The 22,918-nt window shown below is 45.8% G+C and overlaps 1 protein-coding gene across 1 annotated transcript; it reads right to left on the minus strand.

The window, feature by feature from the left end:
• Positions 1 to 9,404: 9,404 nt before the first annotated feature.
• Positions 9,405 to 21,703, minus strand: BPGM (bisphosphoglycerate mutase). Its single transcript, XM_058022085.1, has 4 exons — positions 21,641 to 21,703; positions 20,479 to 20,571; positions 17,080 to 17,735; positions 9,405 to 12,460 (listed from the first exon to the last, which is right to left on the minus strand). The coding sequence occupies exons 3-4, from the start codon at positions 17,678 to 17,680 to the stop codon at positions 12,267 to 12,269; spliced, it is 795 nt and encodes a 264-aa protein (XP_057878068.1). The 5' UTR covers positions 17,681 to 17,735; positions 20,479 to 20,571; positions 21,641 to 21,703; the 3' UTR covers positions 9,405 to 12,266.
• Between the last annotated feature and the right edge of the window lie 1,215 nt (positions 21,704 to 22,918).

Here is a 22,918-nt window from a genome sequence, read left to right on the forward strand (position 1 = left end):
TGTTCCATTGGATTCTGGAGTGAGTTGATTTGACTCAATGGCCGACTGGGGCCAAGATGTGTTCAGGACTCTGGAAAAAGTTACAAGTTTTCATTATTATCTTTTTAGCCTTCTGTTCTGTATTCTTTAATACAGTTTAGTATAGCATTCTTTAATATAATATAGATCATAAAATAATAAATTAGCCTTTCTGAGAACAGAGAACATCCTTCCTGCCGCAGGGCACCCCACAAATGCAACAGTGCAGGGACACCTCAGCTACTGCAAACCCATGGCAGGAAGCTGATTTGATTCTTGTAGCCACTGTTGGTTCTCCCTTGCTGAAATAAATGCCATTTTCAGTCCCTGGTGAAACTCCTCCTGGGTATTACCAGCACAGAGGGTTTAGTATGGATTTCCACCATTTCAGAAATACCTGGAGAGCTGCAGGGTCTCTTGGGGTGGGAGCTGCTGGTTGTACTGATGGATGGAGTGATATTTTCTGCAGGTTGTCTGGCAGCTCCAGTTCAATCCACACTGAGAGTTATTCCTGTTTTCCCATATCCTTAAATCTGTGGCAAAGTGTCAGAGTTTAACCCCAGCTCCCTGCCAGCCCCGGCACTTCTGAGGCAAACTGCATCCTCTCCTCCTCCTTCCTGAGACCTTACAGTGGAAAACCTGATTATTTCCTAACTGGAGATTCAGCAAGCCCTTTGTGACCTGGCATTTGGTATTCTATTCTGAGAAACGCTTCTGGTGCGGGCAATAACACCACCATTCTCTAGGGCTGAAGTTCAACAAAATTATTAACAAAACAATATAGGATGTACACAAGCCTAAGGATTTATTTTTAATGTTTGGCAACCTTAATTATCAGCCCTGTTGCCACCAGAGGAAATGACAGGACAAAGGAAATCCAACACACAGGCACAGAAAGTTACAAAGTCCTACAGAAACTGTGTCATGTTAGCGACAAATCCTACAACAAGGATCATTTCTCCCCAGTGTTTGATAACTGAGGATTAAAACAAGTTTTTTGGTGCAACATGAGGATAAAAAATCCCCTTTCTTCCCAGCTTAATCCACCCCATAACCCAGCCCCACCCTGAACTTTCAGCCTTTGGAGAACTGCAGTTTTACACAGAGATTTGCAGTTTCCCAACACGGGAATTATTACATTAATTTAATTATTGGTGTGAGAACAATCATTTGGCGAGATGACGTACGTGCTGTACTTCTGAGGAAAAGACAACTCACAGCAAACATTCCTAGTGGGATGAAATTCCTCTGTGACATATTTCTCTGCCTTCCAGAGAGCTGCAGCGCAGTGATTTTCCCCCAGGAATGCTGTCTTGGGACAGGAGCTGTCCTTTTTGCCACCTTCCTTTCAGAGCGTGACGTATTTCACAAAATGCCTGGGTAAATAATATTGCATGAAATTACAACGAACAAGAGGCAGAGCAAGATGCAAACAAAGGCATAAAAATGTTCTTAAAATGCCAAGTATTTTTGTAGCAGATGACAATGGCTTTTTTTCCCCTCCATCTTTGTGTCCTCACTAAATGTTTTCCTGTTGGACAAAAAAACTGAGTTTTTTCCTGTTTTCTTAGATGATTTTCTATTTAAAAAGAATTCTGGAAAAAAAAATAAAAACCCTTCCCAAAATAATTTCCAGCTTTTATAAACAAAATATTTATACCCCAAAGTTGTGGTTTCTCATTTCATTTTTTTTTTAATCTGTGGGGAAAAAAAGAAAAAGAACAAAAATCCACTTTTGTCTTCTGAAATACTCTAAGGAGGAAAATAAAACCATAACCAGCTCTTCACAATAGCAGCACATGATTGTTTCTGCATTCTATTATTTAGAGATAGGCACACCTTGCTGCAGGATTAGATGGGAGACTCCCAGGTCACACAGGAGGATTTCTGCAGCAGAGGGCAGCTTGCACACCTCAAACTGCTGCATTATCTCTTTTATCCCAATAAATATCTGTGCACACACTCAGGCTGAGGTCTCTGACTCAGATTTGCTTGGGTTCTCACTGTCAAACTTTGTGCTGCCTTTATGCTCCTGCATGGGGAAGAGGTACCTATATTCATTGTCATATGTATGCTTTTTCAGGAAATACCTTTTATCTCCACCTACTCATATTTTGCCTGTTTTATGTGGAAAATGGGGTTGTTGGTTGTGCAGTTTGCCCCTGCCCCTGATATATTTTGAAGCCCCCTCCATTCCTGCATGTGTCTATTACAAGTTGCTCCTCATTATCCTAATTAATTAACCTCTGACTTTGAGCAAAGCAGCTCCCAAGCATAAACCATAGTATCACAGAATGGTTTGCCTTGGAAGTTAAACTGACTGCAAAGTAATGACTGGATGCTGACATTAATACTGCAAAATGTGTTTTACAGTTGCAATTGCATCAATGAGAACTGTAATACACCAATTTCCTGAGGCTGTTTTATTTACTTCAAGTGGTTTGAGCTGGAGAAACATAACTGGGAAAGCATAACAAATGCATATTTCTTGGTGGTTTGCCTAGATTGGTTACAAAGTTGAAATCTAGACACTGGTCGAATGGTTCTTTATGGATATTGGTCATAGGTCTTTCTTTTTTACTTTAATTTCCTGTTACATTTCTATTCAGAATTTGAAATTGTCTGTCCTGAGAATTTCCCTTGTGGTTGCTCCACTTCAATCAGAGAAATTCATGTGGGCATTTTCTGGGAGCTAAGTATGCAGGTCTGAACTTTTTCTCAACTGTTCAGGTTGCAGCTTTCAACAGCAGAATTCTGCAAAACATTTAACACTCCAATAATGAGAGAAAAGAGCTCCCTCCTCCACTTTGACCCGTCTCCCCCGCAGGACCTGCTGGAGCCTGGAGAAAATGAAAAGCAAAGTTCTGTGAAGCATTTGGCTTTCTAAGCAAAGATGTGTTCCTCTCCTGGGCCTGATGAAATCCTCCTGGCTTGTGCAATCACAGAACCAGGAGCAGGGTCACATCCCCAGGATGGCTTTGAACACTGGATTTGCCTGTGCTGCAGCTGAGGAGCAAAGGCATCAGCCTGCAGACATCCTCTCAGGGTGGTTTTGGGCAGCACAGGACACTGCAGGAAAGCCATGGTCCTAAATGGGGTGGAAAATAAGCTAAAATCATACACAACACCAGGTTTGCTGGGTCATCTTTATGAACAACAAAATCCAGCTTTGGGACAAATTATTTCAAAGGGTATAACTGTATAAATCCATGGGTTTGTTTGCATGCTATGTGTATCACCTACCAAAATCAACTCTGCAGCTCAGAAACCAATTTGATCAGGCCTGGTGGTGCCTCTGTGCAGATAGAGGCTTCTGTAAAACACATCCTAAATCAGATCTGGTCACACTGGAGCACCCTGAGTCACTGGAGAGAAGAAAATAGAGGGAGGCCACTATAAATCTCACCTAAATGAAATGTCTAAAATAGGTCTGGTGATTCACACCCTAAAAAGGACTGCTAGTCCTTCTTATCAATGGAAGGAGCAAGGGAGAGCCTTGCACAAGTGGGGATATTTGTGCTGCAGCATGTCCAAGGAGGTGAGCTAAAGCCTGTCCCATCCGTGTTAACACACTGTTAGCAGGCACAGACCTTGAATTGCTTCATCAAAACAGGCAGGAACTCTTCCTCCACTTCCAACTTGGCATCATGGATGTTTAAATTGAACTTGGAAAACTTCCTGGCCATGTGCAACAGCATTACAAGAACTTGTGAGAACAATCTTCATGCCTTTTGCAGAGCTGGAAGTTGCCAGGCTGTTTTTGGACATTGATTTACTTGCATGAATGAACTCTTGCAGAGACACCCATGGCATGGTTCTACCAAAGCAATGTGAATTGCCACTGAAGACTCTTGAGCTCTAGCCTCTCTACAATTTTTACAGAATAAATGCTTATTACAGCTCTTGTAGCATGACTGAAGAGGCAGGGAAACTCCATTTTAAAAACAAATGAACTTTTAAGCACATTGCAAAGATAAAATGCACAAAGCTGTTGTAAATAGAAGGTCAGGTGAAAATCTCAAGCTTTCCCAGAAACCTCATTTTATTACTCAGAGCTCCATTATGTTGATGAGCAGGCTAGAATTCAGGATTATTCATGCTTTGCAATGTCTAGCCCTCTTCCTGTCTGTCCATGGAGGCTGCTGTCGTTAAGGGCCCTCTCAGGAATCTTGCAAGAAATTCTCTGACAAGATACAAAGGTTGCATTTCAAAGGCTGCTCTTTATTTCTGCATCCAGGGGGAAAAAGAGCTGGTGGGGAGTCTGTCCCTCTCCCTCTGCAGAGCTGGACCTCCACAATTTACTGCAAGGAACACAAGGATCAGGGTCCCAGGTTATAAGAATCCAGGTGAACATAGCATACAGCTTTTCACAGATTCAGCTTTGCAATATCTGATGGGAGCCCAAAAGAAAAATGGAGAGGGACTCCAAGGGCAGGTAGTGACAGGACAAGGGGGAATGGCTGCAAGCTGAAAGAGAGCAGCTTCAGGCTTTGTTTTCCCTAAACTTCCAAGGCAAACCATTCTGGGATTCTATGATTTATGCTTGGGAGCTGCTTTGCTCAAAGTCAGAGGTTAATTAGGATAATTAGGAGCAACTTGGAATGGACACATCCAGGAATGGAGGGGGCTTCAAAATATATCAGAAGCAGGGGTAAGCTGCACAACCAACACCATTTTCCACATAAAATAAGGCAAAATATGAATAGGTAGAGATAAAAGGTATTTCCTGAAAGACCCTACATACAAAAGGAGAGTACAAAGAGCTGAATTTAGTTTTGTGCTTCCAGTCAGGAGTTCTGTGGTCACCAGTGGACACGTTGAGCACAGGAGGGCTGAGCACTTGTCCAGCAGCTGCTCCTGCACACCAAAGGCTCCTTCTCCTTTCCCTGGGCTGTGTCAGAGCTGGACACCATGACACATTCACACTCTGCATCCAGCTGAGACAGCTCTTCAAGTGACCTGCTTTTACAGAAATGCTGAGCTCAGTGGAAATTATTGTGCATAACACTCAAAACCAGGGACATGGGAGGCAAACCTATTAAGCACCTTCTGAACCAAGACCAAATAACCAGGGTTTGTGGAGCATTTTTCCTCATCTCCATGAAAACCAAGTCAAAGCTACATAAAACTGGAAAATAGATTGCCCAGTGTTTTGACAGCCTTTAGCTGATCCTTTGGGGAGCACAGGCATATCTAATACAGCACCCCTAATATTTCTGTAATTGATTTTTCCATTCATTAACCCAACCAATCCTTCTTCATTCCTGGCACGCCACCCTTGGACACTGAAGGAATTAACATCAAGCAGTGCCTGTTGAGTATGATGCTTTTTTGGAGGGGTATCATTAACAAAAGACCTGATCCATGAGGTGATGAACAACCACAGATCTCAGCAGCAGTGGTGGAGGCACACACTGCTCCTTGGCCAGCCACAGCAGCACAAAGCCATTTGTCATGCAGCACCACAGAGACACACTGCAAGAGCCCCTGGGCATCGTGGTGGGGGAGAGCTCCACTGCAGGAACACAGAACAGAACAAGCAGATAAAAACTGCTCAGAGGAAAACAGGTCACTCAGTGCTTCTCTCACGTGGGTGGCTTTTTCCAGCTCAAATATAAAAATCCTTGTTTTCCCCCGTGCATCGTTGGAATGCAGACAGCACTGTAAAATACAAAATGCAATCCAGCTGGAAACCCATACCTCAGCACAGCAGCTCTCAGGCTTTTTCACATGTATCTCCCTCTCAAGCCTTTTCCACACTTGACCCTGTCTCCCCCCATCTCAGCACCTCGGATAAGCAGCCTGAAGCTGGCAGGACACCCCAAGGAGGAAGGTGTCATGGAAGGAGGTGTGTGGGAGCACCTGGAGGTGCTTTGTGGTTGGATGGAGAAGTTCAGGGCAGGGTCACATCAGGGAACAGGGAAAAAACACAAAATGTGAGAAACACAGTAGCCAAAAGCATCACCCAGAGCCAAGTGATAACTCTTGTCCCCAAACAAACATGAAGGACCACATGAGTTTTCAGCCAACTGGAATTTGTTTCCTCATTGTGCAGACAGCACCTTTCTACGGAAAAGAAAATTCCTATTTGGTACTTCCCAGTGTTCTTTTTTTTTATTTTCATTGTTCTGAACAAAGATGTCAGTATTCCTGGTGGATTCTGACCAAATCTGACTCATGCTTTCCAAGCTAAGAGAAAAGGACCAAAATCCAAGCTCCTGTGGAATTTGAGTTCTAAGGTATCAGAAGGGAAGGGCAGAGAAGTTAAATAAGGAACTAGAGGACAATAGGATACAAAGTACTAGTGCTAGTTAAAAGGAGGTAATTCTGGCCCTGGAAAACATTCAAGCCAACCACACAGAAGGGAAAGCACAGAATATAAGATTTCCAGTATTGAAACAAAGTACTTTTCATATCTGTAGGGCCTCCTAAAGCTTTCACCTGAGAAAATGAGCTCTGGGAAAGTTTATTCTGTTTTGCTGTTGTCCAACAAAAATTACATATCTATTCCCACACCATCCCATGAAACTGAAATGTGTTTGCTACTCAGAAAATTCCTTTAGAGATATGGGTTGAAATATACACCAAGTGCAAACACAAAGCTCATGAGTTTTGTATCAGTAACAAGCACTTTTCACACTCATGTATTTGGGGAGGCTGCAGAACAAGAATGAGAATTCACTTTGCAGGAGTCTTTTTTTCTATCAACTACACCTACAGGCTCACTCTACTTGGATAACTCACATCAGTCTACATATTTCAAGATATGACAAGATGTAAGGGGGGGTCTGAGCTGTTCTTCTCAAAGCTCAATTTGACAGCATGCATGCAAAATGCTTCTAAATTTCCACAAATTCTGACAGGGAGAGAGAAGAATAAAAGAGGCCTTGGAAAAAATTAGTACAAGAGTATCTGAACTCAGATCCCTGAAATCCAAGGCAGCTTCCAATTCATGTTCTTTTTGATTTGGCATTTGCTCATTGCCGAGCACCTTTTCTCACGCAGCACTGAGTGCTCTGGTGAAGCTGCTGATGTTACACTAAAGTAGCATTGATCTGCACAAGCAACCCCAGATGTGCTGCCTCTCAGGAGAGGCCGATGACACCTCTCTGTCCCCATGTGCACACAGGAGTGTAAAACCCACCCCTTCTCCCGTGCATCCTTCACCACAATGCACTTGCTCCACCTGTTGTCCACTTGCTTTCCTACAAGCCCATCTGCAGCTGCAATTTCTGCAGTTGCTTTTCCTTCAGGGATGCTCAGGGATCTTTGTGCCTGCTTTCTCACCCCTAGCACAGCCACCATCACTGCCTTCCATAGAGATTCTGGAAAAAAACAACCTGCAGTTCAGGAAGAGCTGAGGAACCACAGATGACTTAGAGTCTAGCTCGGGTTTAATCACAGTAGTTACTGAAAGCCAGGCAAGTGCCTGTCAGGAAAGCAGGATGCATTGGGGAGTTAATTAACAGCAAGGCATCCCCAGTCTAGGTTAAGGGATTAATAGCACATGTACATTCCCACTTTCCAGCTCTTCTGCTAAGTTATCACCAGGAACAAGGAGAAATAAATTAGTTTTACTGCAATAAACAGGCACTTCCACTAAAGAGCATATTCAGTTGTGCCATTTGCTCCTCATGGGCAGACATGACCAAGCTGGAAGGTGGCAGCAAAGTCGTGCCTGGCTCCTCTGAGGCCAGCAGCAGCCCAAACTGACAGCATCTGCTGCCTCTGGATTCACACTGCTTTCCTAGGAGACAGAATGCCTTTTCCCAAATTTCATGCAAGAACCAGACCAAAGGTGAGGTGCTGTGCAGAGGGGGTGCTGGGACAGACCTGAGGAAGAAGGCTCTGTTAATAAGGCAATAATGCCTGCAGACACAACATTTGTAGTGCTGGGGTCCCATTAGAGCCACAACTGCTTTCTGAAGCCTGACAGGAGTAACTGCAGCAGCACAGCAACAAGCACAGAATAATCTGTGTTGGAAGGCAGCCACAAGGATCATCCACATTGTCACCTCCAACTGAGCTGTGGGTCAATGTCTCTCCTTGCAGAAGAGCCAGCAGAAAGGAGAAAAAAGGACCTAAATCCAAGCTCCTGTGGAATTTGAGTTCAAAGGTATCAGAAGGGGAAGGGCAGAGAAGTTAAATAAGGAACTAGAGGACATCCAGGCCACTTCATTGCCCTGGGAGGGACAGCACAGCTCAGCACAGCCTTAGCCTGGTGTCTGCTGCCCTCCCCTGCTCTGCCAGCAGAATGGGAACAGCAAGGACAGGGAGCCTCCTCCCCTGATGCCTTTTTCTCTGCAGTTTGGGGACACAACCTGGCTGCCAAACTCTGCTGGAACAGCCCCAAGGCTGGAATAGCTGCTGGGTGACAAGGGATGAGGCAGTGAGAGGAGTGCCATGGCACAGCCATCCCAAACTGTGCTGAACTGCACTTCCCTCTCATAGCACACACACCCAGAGCCTCTGAACACCCAACACAAGGAAGAGGCAGCAACACCTGCTCAGCATAGCTGTCAAAGAGATCCCAAACCCTTCTGCACCCTCTATTTGAATCATCAGTCAGCTCCCACCGCAGCTCTGAGCTTCCTTGAGCAGCAGGGTTGTCATGTCAACCTCCTCTCCTGCCCATGGGAATTTAAAGCTGAGGAGATGCAAAGACAGGTAATGCAAGTGTCATTTATTGTGAACTTTGAGCACTCCCCACAAATTAAAACTAAAAAAAAAAAAAAAGGAAGTAAAAGAAGAAAAGCAAAGTTGTAATTTTGAAAATGTGGCTAAGTAGAGTCAGTCTCTCCTCAGGCTGTGCAGAACAGGCTCATAGCAAAGTCCTTGGCACAAAAGTATGGCAGACTGAAACCAAGCTGGTCTTCAGATGGTGTTCTCCCAACACAAGAAACAGTGGAGATGGCTCTGGAACAATGTGAGGCATTACTAAAGCAAAGTACAAAAGGTGACTGTGGGAAAGGGAGGGAATACACCATAAAATACCAGAACAATTTTGAATTGGTTGGCTTTGTCTCCAGAAGCCACAGCTTTAAACACACCACCAAAAGTGATGCTTCTTACTAAAAGGAAATGCAAGCATGGGAATCAGTAAGAATTTGTTTAGATACACTGTTCTGGAAGTAAAGATCCTTGTTCCTAAGGAAATGCCCCCATAGTTTTGAAGGGGTATGTATTCCCTCCAACTTCTTTACATGTAAACACAAGGAAGTGTTGGCTCCAGCACTATTTTAACCCAGCTGACTGCATGATGTGTGATAAACAAGTGTTTGAGAAGTTTTGGAATACTGAAGGTCAGTTTTATTTACTTACCAGCCCTGAAAAGGAAACAAAGGGGATAGGAGCAGAAGAAAAAAAATTACTGAAGCCAAATTAAATTCTATTTCAGGTGAATTTATTGAGTTAAAAAGAACCTGCCAGCTCCACCATATTTACAAAGGTTTTCAAGAGGATCTAGAACAATTACTGCTACTGGACCACACGTTAAAAATGCATAAACAAACCAAATCAACCACATCCATTATGTTAAAAACACCATTTACCTTATAGGACTGTGAGGCACACTCAAACATAGGGAAAAATGCTTCCCAACCACTGATCTCTACAGCAAGATTCTCATTTCTCCCTCTGATGTAGCTATGCCTGAAGATCTTGGTGTCTGACACCTTGGAACTTGTGTCTGTTCTTCACTAGACATGGTTTATGAATCAGGATTTTAAATAAAAGGTTACTTGGAATTGCAAGGCATTAAAATAATCCTGAAGAGCAGAATGAAATCCCCAATTCCATTTGATACTTTTGCAAGGTGTTATTGCTGCCAGATGTGCACATAAAATCCTGTCATCACTGCAGAGCCACAGTCCAAGCAAACAAAGCCAAACTTCCCAGAGCACTGTCACAAGCAGCACTGCAGAAACAGCACCTCCTGCAAACATCACACTGCTGCTCTCCTCATCCTGGCCACGACTCAAAGGATGATTTCAGCTGCAATTAATGCTCCTTAAATTCCCTCACCCACCTTTCCATTCCCCTCTCCACCCACAGAAGAGACCATGGGTTCTAAGGGGAGGACAGAGTCTGTCTCCAGCTGAGCTGGGGTCATTTCCAAGGACATTGCAGCTGCATGTCACATCCTGAAGCAGCTCTGCATTCCAATTCCACAGTGCCAAAGGGATGTGGACATGGCCTGTGTGCTCACACACCTGGGTGCACCCAGCTCCCACTGGCAACAGGTGGCTCTGCTTACAAGCCACAAGCCTACAGTAGCATTTACTTGATATTAAGCTTCACACATTATTTAATGTTTGGGGAAGAATTTACTCACTTGAGTGCCAGTGACCCTTCCCAGGGTTTTCACAGGTGAACTTTTGCTGATCAGCAATCTAACACTGTAACACTCACTTGGAAACTATCAACTAAGAGCCAGAGTTACTCCAAGCACAGAAACTAAAACCCCAGAAACTAAGTCAGTATCAAATCAAGTAGCAGAGAAGCTGCTAATAGCATTTCAGAGGGGGAAAAAAACCAAAACAACCAAAAAACACTGAAATATGTCTCTTGTACAAAGAAAGATGAAACCTACCAGCTTTATGTTTAAAAGAGAAACCTGTAACTTTGTTTCACAAAAACAAAGAGAAGCCCAAGTACCATTCATGCATGAGAAACTACTCTCTAGCAAGAAGTCTTTTATGGAGTAGGTGCTACTCTAATGTGAGCTGGCATCAGACCTGCAAAGTCTTGCTCCACACATCAGCAAGACTGTCAGAGGCACACCACACTGTCACACTGCTCTCTTCAAAAGGAAAAAACATCCTCTCACCTTACAAAGCAAGCTACAGAGCTGCTCACTGCAAAGCAGGATTTTAAAACTTTATACTCATATCAAGGAAACTCCCATCAACACTGAGATTTGTAGCTGGGCCATGCTGAGAACACATCCAGCTCAAGCAGCACACACACAGGTGCCTCCCATGTTGGTATCCAAGGTCAGAATCAGGTGCTCAGGTGTTGGCACAGTGGGTCAGATGTAAACTTTTTATCAGTTTCATACCTGCAGGTAAGATTGGGAGCAACTCTTCAGAAGTGGAATTACCCTGGTGCTGATGTACATGAAGAGAACACCAGGCTGCCACACTGCACCCAAACTCAGGGTGAACTGGTGACATCCAGTGCCAAACACACAGCAGGAATCAAGCTGTGATTGTAAGGAGAGCTTTACAGAACTCCTTCAGGCATGGCAGAATAGCTTTCCTTACCAGCAGGATGGCTGAACAAGCTGCAACACTTGTGACATGCTGCATGCACCTCTTCCAGCTCTTCAGAGAACTGGACACAGATAATGCCACATTGATGTTACTGTGGAACACATTTATCAAGATACCTTTGCAACTCAGGAAAGCTTAGAGGGGTTTTTCCTATGTCACTTTGGCTGAGGTGAGCAGGAATTATTTATCAAATGACTAAGGGGTGATGAAACCTCTGGTGCACCTTACCAAAGTGTTTCAAAGGTATTCAGGTCCCTCACTAGGAGCTACATAATTTAAAATTTGAGCAAAAGAAAACCTTTGTGCTTCTTTTGTGGACTAAAGTCTGACTCAAATCCTATTACTGCAAGCCAGCAAAATGCAGTGATGGCTTTGCAAAGATGGTGGAGGAAAAGGGATTCCATCTGCATTCCTTAAAAACCAGAGTGTAAAAAAAGGTAACTATGATAACTCTAGTAGTCAGAACATCTCTACAAAAGTCTCTGGATTGTGAACTGGCCACAGAAGACTCAAAATAACAAAGGCAGAGAGTTGTCGAGATGAACAAACTGACACAGCTACTGTGACACAGAAAAATCCTAGTTGGTAACAGTGACATTTTTGTCAGTGACAGTTTCAGTGCCTGTAACATCCTGGACTTAAATTAGTCCAGTAAGCTGGTGCTTTTCTCCTTACCAGATCAGGACTGATTCCTGTTGACACCAGTATCACGTCCCTTTATTCCTCTGGGCCATCCTCAGTGTGGATCAGGGGCAGGCTGCCCTGCCAGATTCCTTCACCTGAATCATCTCTTCCTTTTCCAGTATTGAAAACCTCACACACTGCAATCCAAATTCCAGTTTTTGAAAAGGCAGAGGGATAAGCTACCAACCTGAGACTCGACAATTGTCCCTGCCAATTATTTAGTGCTTGAGACATTCACACAGTGCAACCTAGCAGTCATTCACACATCCTCACACACTGAACACAGCTGTGTTAGACAGTGGGATTTAACTTCTCAGCAGATTTCACTTTCCCTTGATCTTCCACTTTTTTGATGGCAGCTTGGATAGCTTCCTGATCACCCAGAAACTGGTGAGGGCCCAGAGGGTGCAAATTCTCATCAAGTTCAAGCAGTATGGGCACACCAGTGGGGAGGGTGACGTTGATGATGTCCTCATCGGAGATGCCTGCCAAAGAAAAACAAAGCAGAGTTACACCTGCAGCCTCCTCACTGCCTCCTGCCTTATTTCTGAGGTTACCCAGTCTAAAAACAGTCAAGGACACCTTCCAGCCTCCATGGACACCACCAGCCACTCAAGGGTCAATTCCCAGCTAGGCCACAGCTTGCCAAGTCCTTTAGGAACAGCTGAAGAGGAGAATTCCCATCCAGGTGAAGAAGTGTCTTCACTTTTTCAGCCCCCATGTGTGAAATAAACAGGAAGAGATTGCCCAGGAGACTACACTGTTCCTTTCATACAGGACATGGAGCACAATAGGTTCCCCTCCATCATTTCCCAACTCACACATCACAAAAGATGGGAGCCCACATGTGCTACTCCAACATGAAACAACCTCTGCTACACAGCCCATTAAAGAGGCAGGGTAACGAGATTCATTTTTCTCTTAAATTTTCTGGGCAACTCTTATCACACAAGCTGTCACAAAAAACAGTATTTAATTCTACTTGTGTGAGAATCACTCCTTGCCCACATCTGATTTCTCACAAGCAAGTCCACAGTACTGTTCTCAGAATTCCTGCACATAAGATATTCATTTCCACTTTCAAATGAGGGGAAGAAAAAGGAGGCAGAAAGTCAACTTGTACAGCTTGGAGCATTCTTTTTTTTTCCACTTAACTAAAGGAATGTGTACCTGGAAAATAATATTTATGTTATGCAGACATGTAATTAAAATATTCTGGGCTCTCATCTCAATGAAATTGCTGTTTATTTTTATATCAAACACACATCCAAAGCCTCCAAGACCAAACATCCTGGTGAAGCTTCCACGCAAAGTTTAAATAATTGAATTAAAAGCATTGACTGCAAAGATATTATCCTTTAAAAAAATCAGGCAAAAGCAAGCTGGTGTCATTGGGAATGTCAAGATTTCCTTTTCCACCCCTTTTTGGAAGCACTAGGGTCCCAGCAGCAGCCTGCTGTTGTGAGGCAGGGCAGACTTGAGTAATTCTCTCAGAAAATGCACACCACGAGCTGCTGAAGTGATGACACCACATGGACCAGAGCAAGGTGCAGCAAGCAAACATCCTCCTGCAGCAGCTGACAAAACAGATGGTCCCCAGAAGACAGGGGTGTAAATTTACCAGAGATTTGCACATTAAGTAGAACAGCAGAGCCATCACATTAACAGGAAAACACACACGAGTCAAGCAACTCAGCAACAGTGGGGTGACAACAGGCCAGAAAAAACAGAATTGTTCATGAGGTGAGGATCATGTACCCCTGCCCAGAGACTGCACCAGCACCCAGCTTTTGGGGTGATCTATTCTTGCTTCATGCTCAGCACTTGGGTGAGCCCTAAGTTCCAGAAGGGCATGGAGCACCAGAAACAAACGTTGGCAAAGAACTCACACCTTGATACATATTGAGCATCAGTCCACTGAAACAAGTCACACTCAGATAGCTCAAGCAATTCTTGCATACAAGGGACAAATAATTCACCTGGTGTAGGCCACAGAATCAGACCTACAGGGAAAAACCTCAAAGGATACCTAGAATTTAAAATGGCACAGAAATGGATGGGGAAAATAATGCATCCATTTACCAGGCCACTGTTCTCAAGGACTTTGTTTGCAAAACAAGCTGCCTGAGCTCTTATTTCAAGGATTCTGAAGCATTAGATTTTAACACCCACATCCCCATGTATATTCCCAGGGAATCCATGCCTAGGAAGTGATCTGGCCACCTCCTAAGCTCAGTCTCCCAGACTAAACCAGTCACATACACACACAGCAGATGAGGTCATGCAGGAGAGTTTAGGCAAACCACATAATGTGGTCAGGAGACATGATATTTAAAAGTTTCCTCTGGAGACGGATTAAACAAAACTAGCTGTAGCTACACGGATTCAGAACTGCATTTTGCTGTTTTTACAGAACACAGAGTGACCACAATGTCAACTAGCATTGATTTACAAAGCAAAACAGTGCAGCCTAGGATAAACACACAGCAGCAAACATGATGGTTTTCTCCTCAGGAGTTTTCCCCACAGCCAGAAGTCTGGAAACACAAGCTGAAGTCAGATGAAAATCCTAAAGAAACAACAGTGCCTGTTTCTGTGTGTGGCATTTCTGTTCTCCAGGAAGCAGGAGGCTGAGCAGGCTGGTCACACAGGCTCTTTAGCTGCAGGAGAGCTCCCCAGACCAGTCCCCAGCCAGCAGGACAGGAGGACACCAAAGGGATCACACCAATGGCTGCAGTGTGAGCTGAGTGCTATCCAGTTACCCCATGTGCTGTAACCAGAACCAGCTGACCTTTTCCTGAGCTCCATCTGAGCTGGCCTGAGTCACAACCCAGCCCATGGCACAGGGAAGAAGGGTGAAATCAGGGCAAGACCCCAACTGCTGGCTCCAAGGTGCAGTGGTAAATAAGACCACTGAAGACATAACATGCTTCCCTCCAGTTTAATACCAAAGCCTGGCTCTCAGCACTGCTGAAATATTGAGCTGCTGGAAGCAGCTTTTACCCAAGAAGGTTTAAAAAACAGGTCCTACCTACTTATAGTTGTGAGAACCCACAGACATTAGTGGAATACTCAAGATGACTTCTTGAGGAGCCCAGGTAAAATGCTGTCTAGGCAGCTGCACCCTCAAGTGAACATATCCCATGCTCTGTCCTGAGAACACTGCTCCCCACCTGTGAAGTCAGGTACAGAAACACTACAGTAACCTGGTACAGCACTTTTTATAAAAGAGACCTTTCAAAATCACACTCAGAATTCCTCCCCAGCTCACTTACTCTCCATTTAACCAAACTGGGTAACCAAACACACAAATTGGAAATAACTCCAGGCAAGTTTAAGAATTCACCTTCATGTGGTAGCCCATGGAGTGTTTTGAAATATTTGGACCTTGCAAAGTCCTACAGAGACAAATCCCAGATTTTGAGCACCTACAGCACTTGCAGAGGGGCTGGTTCAGCTTCTCCTTCCCTCTCACCTGTTCTTACCAGGTTCCTCCCTCCTATTCTTATGGTCAGAGGAAGCCAAAACCCACAAGAGCTGTTGAGAATAACAACAGCCCTCCTCTCTGCATGTCCAGATGATTCATCCAATAAAAGATCATACACAAGATCAAATGCATCAATTCAGCCACAAAAGCTTGTTTAATACTGGTGCTTTGTAACTGAGTTCTAAACCAGGTCATAGCATCCCATATGCTTAATGAAAGCACCAAAGCTTTAGCCTGGTAAGGAAAATATTCAGAGCCACTTTCTGCCCTCCCTGCAGGCTGAACAGATCTAACTTCAACAGAGCAGAGGAGGGAAACAAGCACAGTGTTAGAATCTGGCTTTTCATCTTGACAGACTCTTACCTTGCTGTGCAAATTTTAAGTAAAGAAAGATGGGTGGGCTACAACCATGGCTGTAGTGTATAATTTACATTTGTTCCACTCATGTCTGCCAAGACTTTCTGTCTGTATCAGGTTTGCACACCAGGCTTTAGTAGTAGGGGGCTGCAGTGGGGCACCAAAAAAGAACTGTGGTGGGTTGGTGGTGTGGCTGCTCACCAAGCTGCTCTATCACTCCCATCCTCAGCTCTATGGGTGGGGAGAAAATATGCAAAAATAACTTGTGGGTCAAGATAAAGGCAGTTTACTAAAGCACTAGTAGAGGCCAAGCACAGAAGCAAAGGAAAGCAAAGGATTTATTCTCTACTTCCCATCAGCAGGCAATCCAATCACTTGCCACTAATCAGGGCTTCCGTGTGCACAGCTACTGCTTCAATGCCATCACACATGCCCTTCCTCCTTTCTCTTAGCTTTCCCTGCTGGGCAGGCATCATAAGGGCTAAGGAATATCCCTCTGGTCAGTTTGGGTTATCTCTCCTGGCTATGTCCCCTCCCAGGATCTCTGCTGGAGCCTACACTCAGCTGTCACCATGCCACCCCCAAAGGGCTTGGCCAGCATGGTTTCATGGAGCTGGTTCAGCTCTTGGGAGGCAGGGGAGCCACCAGATCCCCTTTCCCCTTCTTCCTTTATCATTTCACACAGTGTGGACAACCACTGTGGCCACATCATGAACTGACTGAACCAGCCCTTCCTCCTCCATCCATGATCTGCACCCCAGGATTCACAGCCTCTCTAGTCTCAAAAGCCATTTGCACCTGCTCATTTCACACCTTGCAGACTCCTGACTGTTCCAGCATGGCCAAATGCAAAAAGTAATCAGCAGGCAGAGCCATAGAACAGAGGACTTTAAAACTAAAAAAAGCCCTGAGTGGACACAATCCAGTCTGTGCATATTTGTAACTGCAACTACAACTACAACTCTTCCAGGACTGCAGCAGGTTGCATTCACACATATATAATCACTGAATCCTGCTCTACCCACAAAGAAATTAATAAAGTTCAACTTCCAGTTCAGGATGGCCGAGAAGCCAGGAGATGAAAGAGGAAGAGAGGGAAGAATCTAACAATGAAAAGGATGTTTTTTATCATAAAGTCCCAAATAAGTCATTTCTAAGACCAGTTCTGGGTCAGTAACATACTGACACTAGAGAACACCACCTAAAGCTCCAAGGCATTGAGCAAGGAGAAGAGGGGAAGGCTGAAACAGAGGCCCTTACCTTCCACGTGCTTCAGCAACGCCCTGCTGCTGTTGCCATGAGCAGAGATAAGAATCATTTTGCCACTTTTCAGTTCTGGCACTATCTTTTCATTCCAGTAGGGAAGGAGTCTGTCAAGCACATCTTTGAGGCTCTCGGCCTTGGGGAGGTTCTCCTGTGACACATCACTGCATTTGTAGCGGCGGTCGTTGTAGATCTCGGCGTAGTAGGGGTGAGATTCAGAGATGGGGGGCGGGGTGACATCGTAGCTCCTCCTCCAGATCTTCACCTGCTCCTCGCCGTGGTTCAGAGCCATCTCTGCCCTGTTGAGCCCGATCAGGGCTCCGTAGTGACGCTCGTTCAGCCTCCAGGAGCTCTGGATGGGCACCCACTCCTGGCCCATCTCCTGCAGGATCAGCCAGGCAGTCTGGATGGAGCGGCTCAGCACGGAGGTGAAGACCAGGTCGAACTCAAAGCCCAGGGCCTTGAGGTGCTTGCCACAGTTCTGAGCTTCCTTTATGCCATCACTGCTCAGCTTCTGGTCCACCCAGCTGCAGAAGCGATTCTCCTTGGTCCAGGCTCCCTCCCCATGTCTCAGGAGAACGAGCCTGTACTTTGCCATCTTGGTTGCAGCTTGGCACAGAGGGCAGCTGGTCTGGCATCTAACAGCGACACATCTGGACAGAGACACGAGACAGACACGTCAAACATTCTACAGACAACACAGTACAAGTAGCAATGAGGCAGTGAAAAGTAAACAACTATCAGAATCAAAACAAGCAAGGAAACAAGTGCCTGCTGAGCGTGATTTTACAACTGAGAGTGGGAGGAATTCCAAACCAGGAGACTCCATGTGGGAAGGAAAGTGCCATCCTTCACCCAGCTTGTTGCAACTAGCCCACTAAAACCATTGATCAGGAGCAGATTGGTACAAGCTGTTCCAGCCTACAGTTTGCCTCAAATGTTCAAACAGAGCCTCACTCAGTATCCCAGCCTCCCAGAGCAGCAGATCTCCCTCACTGGGATGTCACAGGAATCTTTTATGAAAAATCCTTTCCTTAGGATTTTTTCTACTGAGAAGCTGAGAGGCCTCAGGAACAAAATGTAAACAAGGGTTATCTGCTGCTGTGGAATGCAGCAGGTGCACCTGGGATTGGTCTCATGTGCTTGTTTCTAATTAATGGCCAATCACAGTCAGCTGTCTCAGACTCTATCCAAGCCACAAGCCTTTGTTATTCATTCTTTCTTTTTCTATTCTTAGCTAGCCTTCTGATTAAATCCTTCCTTCTATTCTTTTAGTATAGCTTTAATATAATATATATCATAAAATAATAAATCAAGCCTTCTGAAACATGGAGTCAGATCCTCATCTCTTCCCTTTTCCTTGGACCCCTGTCACACTGGGGAACTCTGAGGTGCCCCAGGCAGCTGGAGCCCAGCAGGGCTCTCCAGATCCTCTCTGCCCCAAGGGAATGCAGGCACAGAGAGCAGCTGTGGCCCTCAGCCAGAGGAACTGCAGAGTGGCACCACAGGACAGCAGCTGGCAACACACAAAAGCTTATCAGCTCTTCTCAAAGGAGGTGTCAACACAGTCACACTCTGCAGAATTTCCTCATATCCCCATCCTGTCCTGCTAATTATGCCAGTCTATGCTTGACTTTTTCCCCAGGCCACCCCCTCCATCATGCCTCCACACTCACGTGTGGCAGCACAGATACTCTGGGATGCAATGTACAGCCAGTGAGTCCTCATTTCACTGAATCCCCAAGTGACCTCACAGATTATCCCACCCTCTTCCTGACTTTCAAGTCTATTTCTCCTCTCCTGTCTGTGAATTACAATGCCAGATTCTTAGGCACCAGGATGTTTTTACTTTTGGGGTGGGCACAAAAGGCCTGTTTGCTGTCCTCATCCATAAGGTCAAACAGCACCTTCCTCTTTTTCCTTTCAAGCAACATCTCCTCTGGACTGTCTTCAATGGCAGATGCACTTTGACCACCCACCCAAGGGTCTGCCAAGGTGGGCAATGATCTGCCAGCAGACACTGGGATGCCTGAAAGATCCAACACAGGACTGCAACTCTGAAAACCCCACCTGATCTCTCTGACCTCAGACAAGGCTAGATGGCAATGGACAGAGCAGGGGAAAAAGTATAAAAATACAATTCTCTGCACTGGGGACACTGCTGTATCTCAGATGAATATTAAGTGCTCTCAAAACCACAGGCAGTGGCAGACTGAGCTCTGATTTCTGCACTCCCAGCCTTGGGCTGAATTTCCATGACACACTGAAGGAGCTCTCCTCATCTCAAATCAGTTGGAGCTGCTTCAGTCACACTCCAAGAGTCTCAAATTCAGGCCCTCTGTGACCCTGAATTAGGTCAGCAGGATGGGGTAGGCCCATGCACTCTGGGTTTTGGGAAACACCCAGCACAATACCAGCATTCATTTTAACAGGCTTTCAAAAAAAAGTGTCTAGAAAAGTTGAATTCATTAACAGACTCAGGAATCTGATCTTGCTTGTAACAGCAGCTTAGCTCTCCTCTAATCTTACATTAATACAAAGTCTACATCAAACCAGGACACTCTGCAAACCCCCCCAATGCTGATTTCTGCCTAATGGCACAGCTCAGGATTAAAAAGCCTTTGAGGACTGAAATTTTTACAGAATATCAGGAGGTATTGTTTGACACCCAACAGACAGGTAAAAATACAAAAGAAAGTCTCATTTCATGCAAAGGCAGGCTGGGATTTGTGTAGGGCAAGAAACATCTCAGACAAAACCCCCTGCATGGTCCACTTTTCCCACTCCAAAAAATCAGCTGCACTTTAAGCAAAAAAATCAGTTATTGCTAGGATTCAGGTGTCACATCAGACCCAACACTAACCTGCACCCTGTAAGCTCCTAGGTTTATAACAAACACAAGTATTTGACAGCATTTCCACCTAAAGCAACCAATCCTTACTCAACATACTAAAGATACAATTAAAAAATTGCAGCGTGTTCACAGCATGAGCTACTACACATAAAATAGCTGCACAGAAAGCTCTATCTCTGCAAATACTTCCCTATTCAGATTAATTGATTCTGTTATCCACAGGAATAGATTACATAAGCTACAAAACCAAATTAAGACCCAACAATAGGGGTGATGCACCTCTTTGCCAAAGTTTAGTTGGCATTTTAGCCAAAAACAATAAAAAATTTAGTTCATATAAAAGATATACTTATACAAAGACCAAACAGTATCTGGGTGCTATAAATTCCAGTTCACTTATATAAAACATTAGGCAGAAATACAATTCTCAAACAAATTTAGAAAGAACTAGCAAGTCACAGTGTTGTTTGAATATCAGTCCACTTCTGGAAGCATTTAAACAGGAAAGCCTTAGAGCAACACATGGAAATAATCCTACTCACCTTTCCTACAGCAAAGGAACAACCTACACAAATCCCAGCACAGGCTCAAGAGCTGCTTTATACCAAGGCCAGCACACACTCCTGGCTGGTTACCTGCAGGGAAAGAATAAACACCAGTGCTCACAGAAAGAGCTCACAAGTGCAAATGGCCATACCAGCACCATTTGCTCTCAAAGCTGTTAAAAAATAGAGCACACACTGCTTGTATGGGCTGGGAAAGCCACCAAATACCTTCTCCAAAGAAGATGCCACAGCTCCTGCATTTCCATCAAGGGAAAGTTTCTGCTCTCCCACATGCCCCGGGACATCATTTGCTCCCTAAGATTTGTTCAGGCTGCAATTACCATAGGTTTAGTGTGCAGAAATCTACTAAAATCTCCGGAGGACCAGGGAGGATATAGACAGCAGATGTGGAGCCAGCACAGAGGCACTGAACACGCTGTCCAGAGAAGGTGCTGTGGGTGCCCCATCGCTAAAGGTGTTCAAGGCCAGGCTGGCTGGAGTCTGAGCAATGTGGTTTAGTGGAAGGTGTCCCTGCCCATGGCACAGGGGTGGAACTAGACGGCCTTTAAGGTCCCTTCCAACCCAAACCATTCTGCGGTTCACTCTATGACAGAACAGAAACACAGAGCTGCAGCTCAGCACAGCAGCGCACGGTGCTCAGGACAGATAACACCTTACACCGGCCAATCTCTGGGCCAAGCACAGCTTTAAGGTCCAACACCAAAAGCGGTCACTTCCAGGGCTCCTGCTCCAGCCGGGTCGAGCTCATCCCTTTCCCAAGGCGTCCCTGAGCGGAGCACCTGCGTGTCCCAGCCCTTCCTGAGCACGGGGCCTCGGCCACAAGCAGGGCAGCGCCTCCCGGAGCCGCGCAAACAAACACAGACACGGCCACGGGCTCGCAGGGACACGGGCACACAAACACGGCCACGGGCTCGCAGGGACACGGGCACACAAACACGGCCACGGGCTCGCAGGGACACGGGCACACAAACACGGCCACGGGCTCGCAGGGGGTGCCCCGCAGCCACCGCCACCGCCCCCTCCCCCGGGGGACAGCACCACCATCCCTCCCAGGAGGGCCGGAACAGCCCCGCCGAGGAAACCCCCCCGAACCCAGGGCCGCCGCTCCTCCTCCCCTGCCCAGTCCCCCGGGAGTTACCGGGCTGACGCCGCGCCGCCGCCTCACGGGGAGCGCCGGAGCCGCGGCCGGGCCGGGCCGGGGCGGACCGCGCGTCTTATTGCGGCCGCGGCGCCTCCGCGCCCGCGAGAGCGGCGCGCGCTGATTGGCCGGCCGGGCGGACTGGCGGCGGGCTCAGCCAATGGGGGCGGCGCGGGGCGGTGACGCGGTGACGGGGCGGGCCGAGGCCGGCGCTGCCGGGCCCGGCGGGGCTCGGGGGTGCCGCGGCCGTCGCGCCCCGCCGAGCCCGGCCCCCGGAGCGGGTCCCCGTGCCAGGGACTCCCGCAGAAATGCTGGCTGCCCCCGCCCGTCCGGGCACGCAGAGCACGACCCGAGGCGTCCAAACCTCCCGAAACCGCTTTAGGACCTTCATGTTTTGGTGAAAAGCAAGGGGCCAAATTCTGATTACTATAATGAAATCACTAGCCAAAAAAAAAAAAAAAAAAAATAGACTTGAGTCTTCCTAAAGATCATGCATGCAAAAAAAAAATAGACTTGAATCTTCTTAAGAATCGTGCATCCCTCATTCCCATAGGCTTCTAATCCCAATCTGAAGTAAATAAAAACAAGTGGATGGAGCAGCTCTGGTTCAAAACAAGAGGGAAGTGGTGTGGGAAGGCAGTGTCCTTCTATTGCCATAGGTCTGATTTTATTTCTAAAAATTACCAGAGCACATCTTTGATACCACATCAGTCACATTTTCTTCTCTAAATGCTTACCCCTGAACAGACACGAGGTAAAGCTCAGAGGGCCACAAACTGGATGTACACCAAATGTGCTCTGTCATCCTTCCCTACTGGGGACAGAGGTGATCTTCCCTTTTTAATAAGTTAAAAAGATAGTCCATGAAAATAAAAGATGCTGATTCAGATTCTGATAGGAAAGAATGACAGGACTAAATTCAAGAAAATTTGGGGCAGAGGTATTAAATAATGTCTCTAGTGTGCTGTGAGGAAAAATTTTACTTTCTTGTACATTTACAAGGATTTTACTTATACATTTACAAGGATATCCAGATGCTAAGATATCAGTGGGAAAGAAGGCTAATCCAGATGAAACCTGCTTTGCTGGGCTCACAGCACCAGCCAGGCTGCTGGTGAGCAGCATTCTGCTTCTCTTTGGTGGCTACTGCACTTTGTTCCTCATTCATTTGGGAAGCTCCAGAAAGCATTCAGCATCTCAGGGAGAATACTCTCAGTGCCTTTCGTGACAGAGCTGTTCCTGACCTCACCACAGAACCACAATAAAATCTGCTACTTC

Source organism: Melospiza georgiana, chromosome 4 (genome assembly GCF_028018845.1).
Source record: "Melospiza georgiana isolate bMelGeo1 chromosome 4, bMelGeo1.pri, whole genome shotgun sequence".
NCBI lineage: Eukaryota > Metazoa > Chordata > Aves > Passeriformes > Passerellidae > Melospiza > Melospiza georgiana.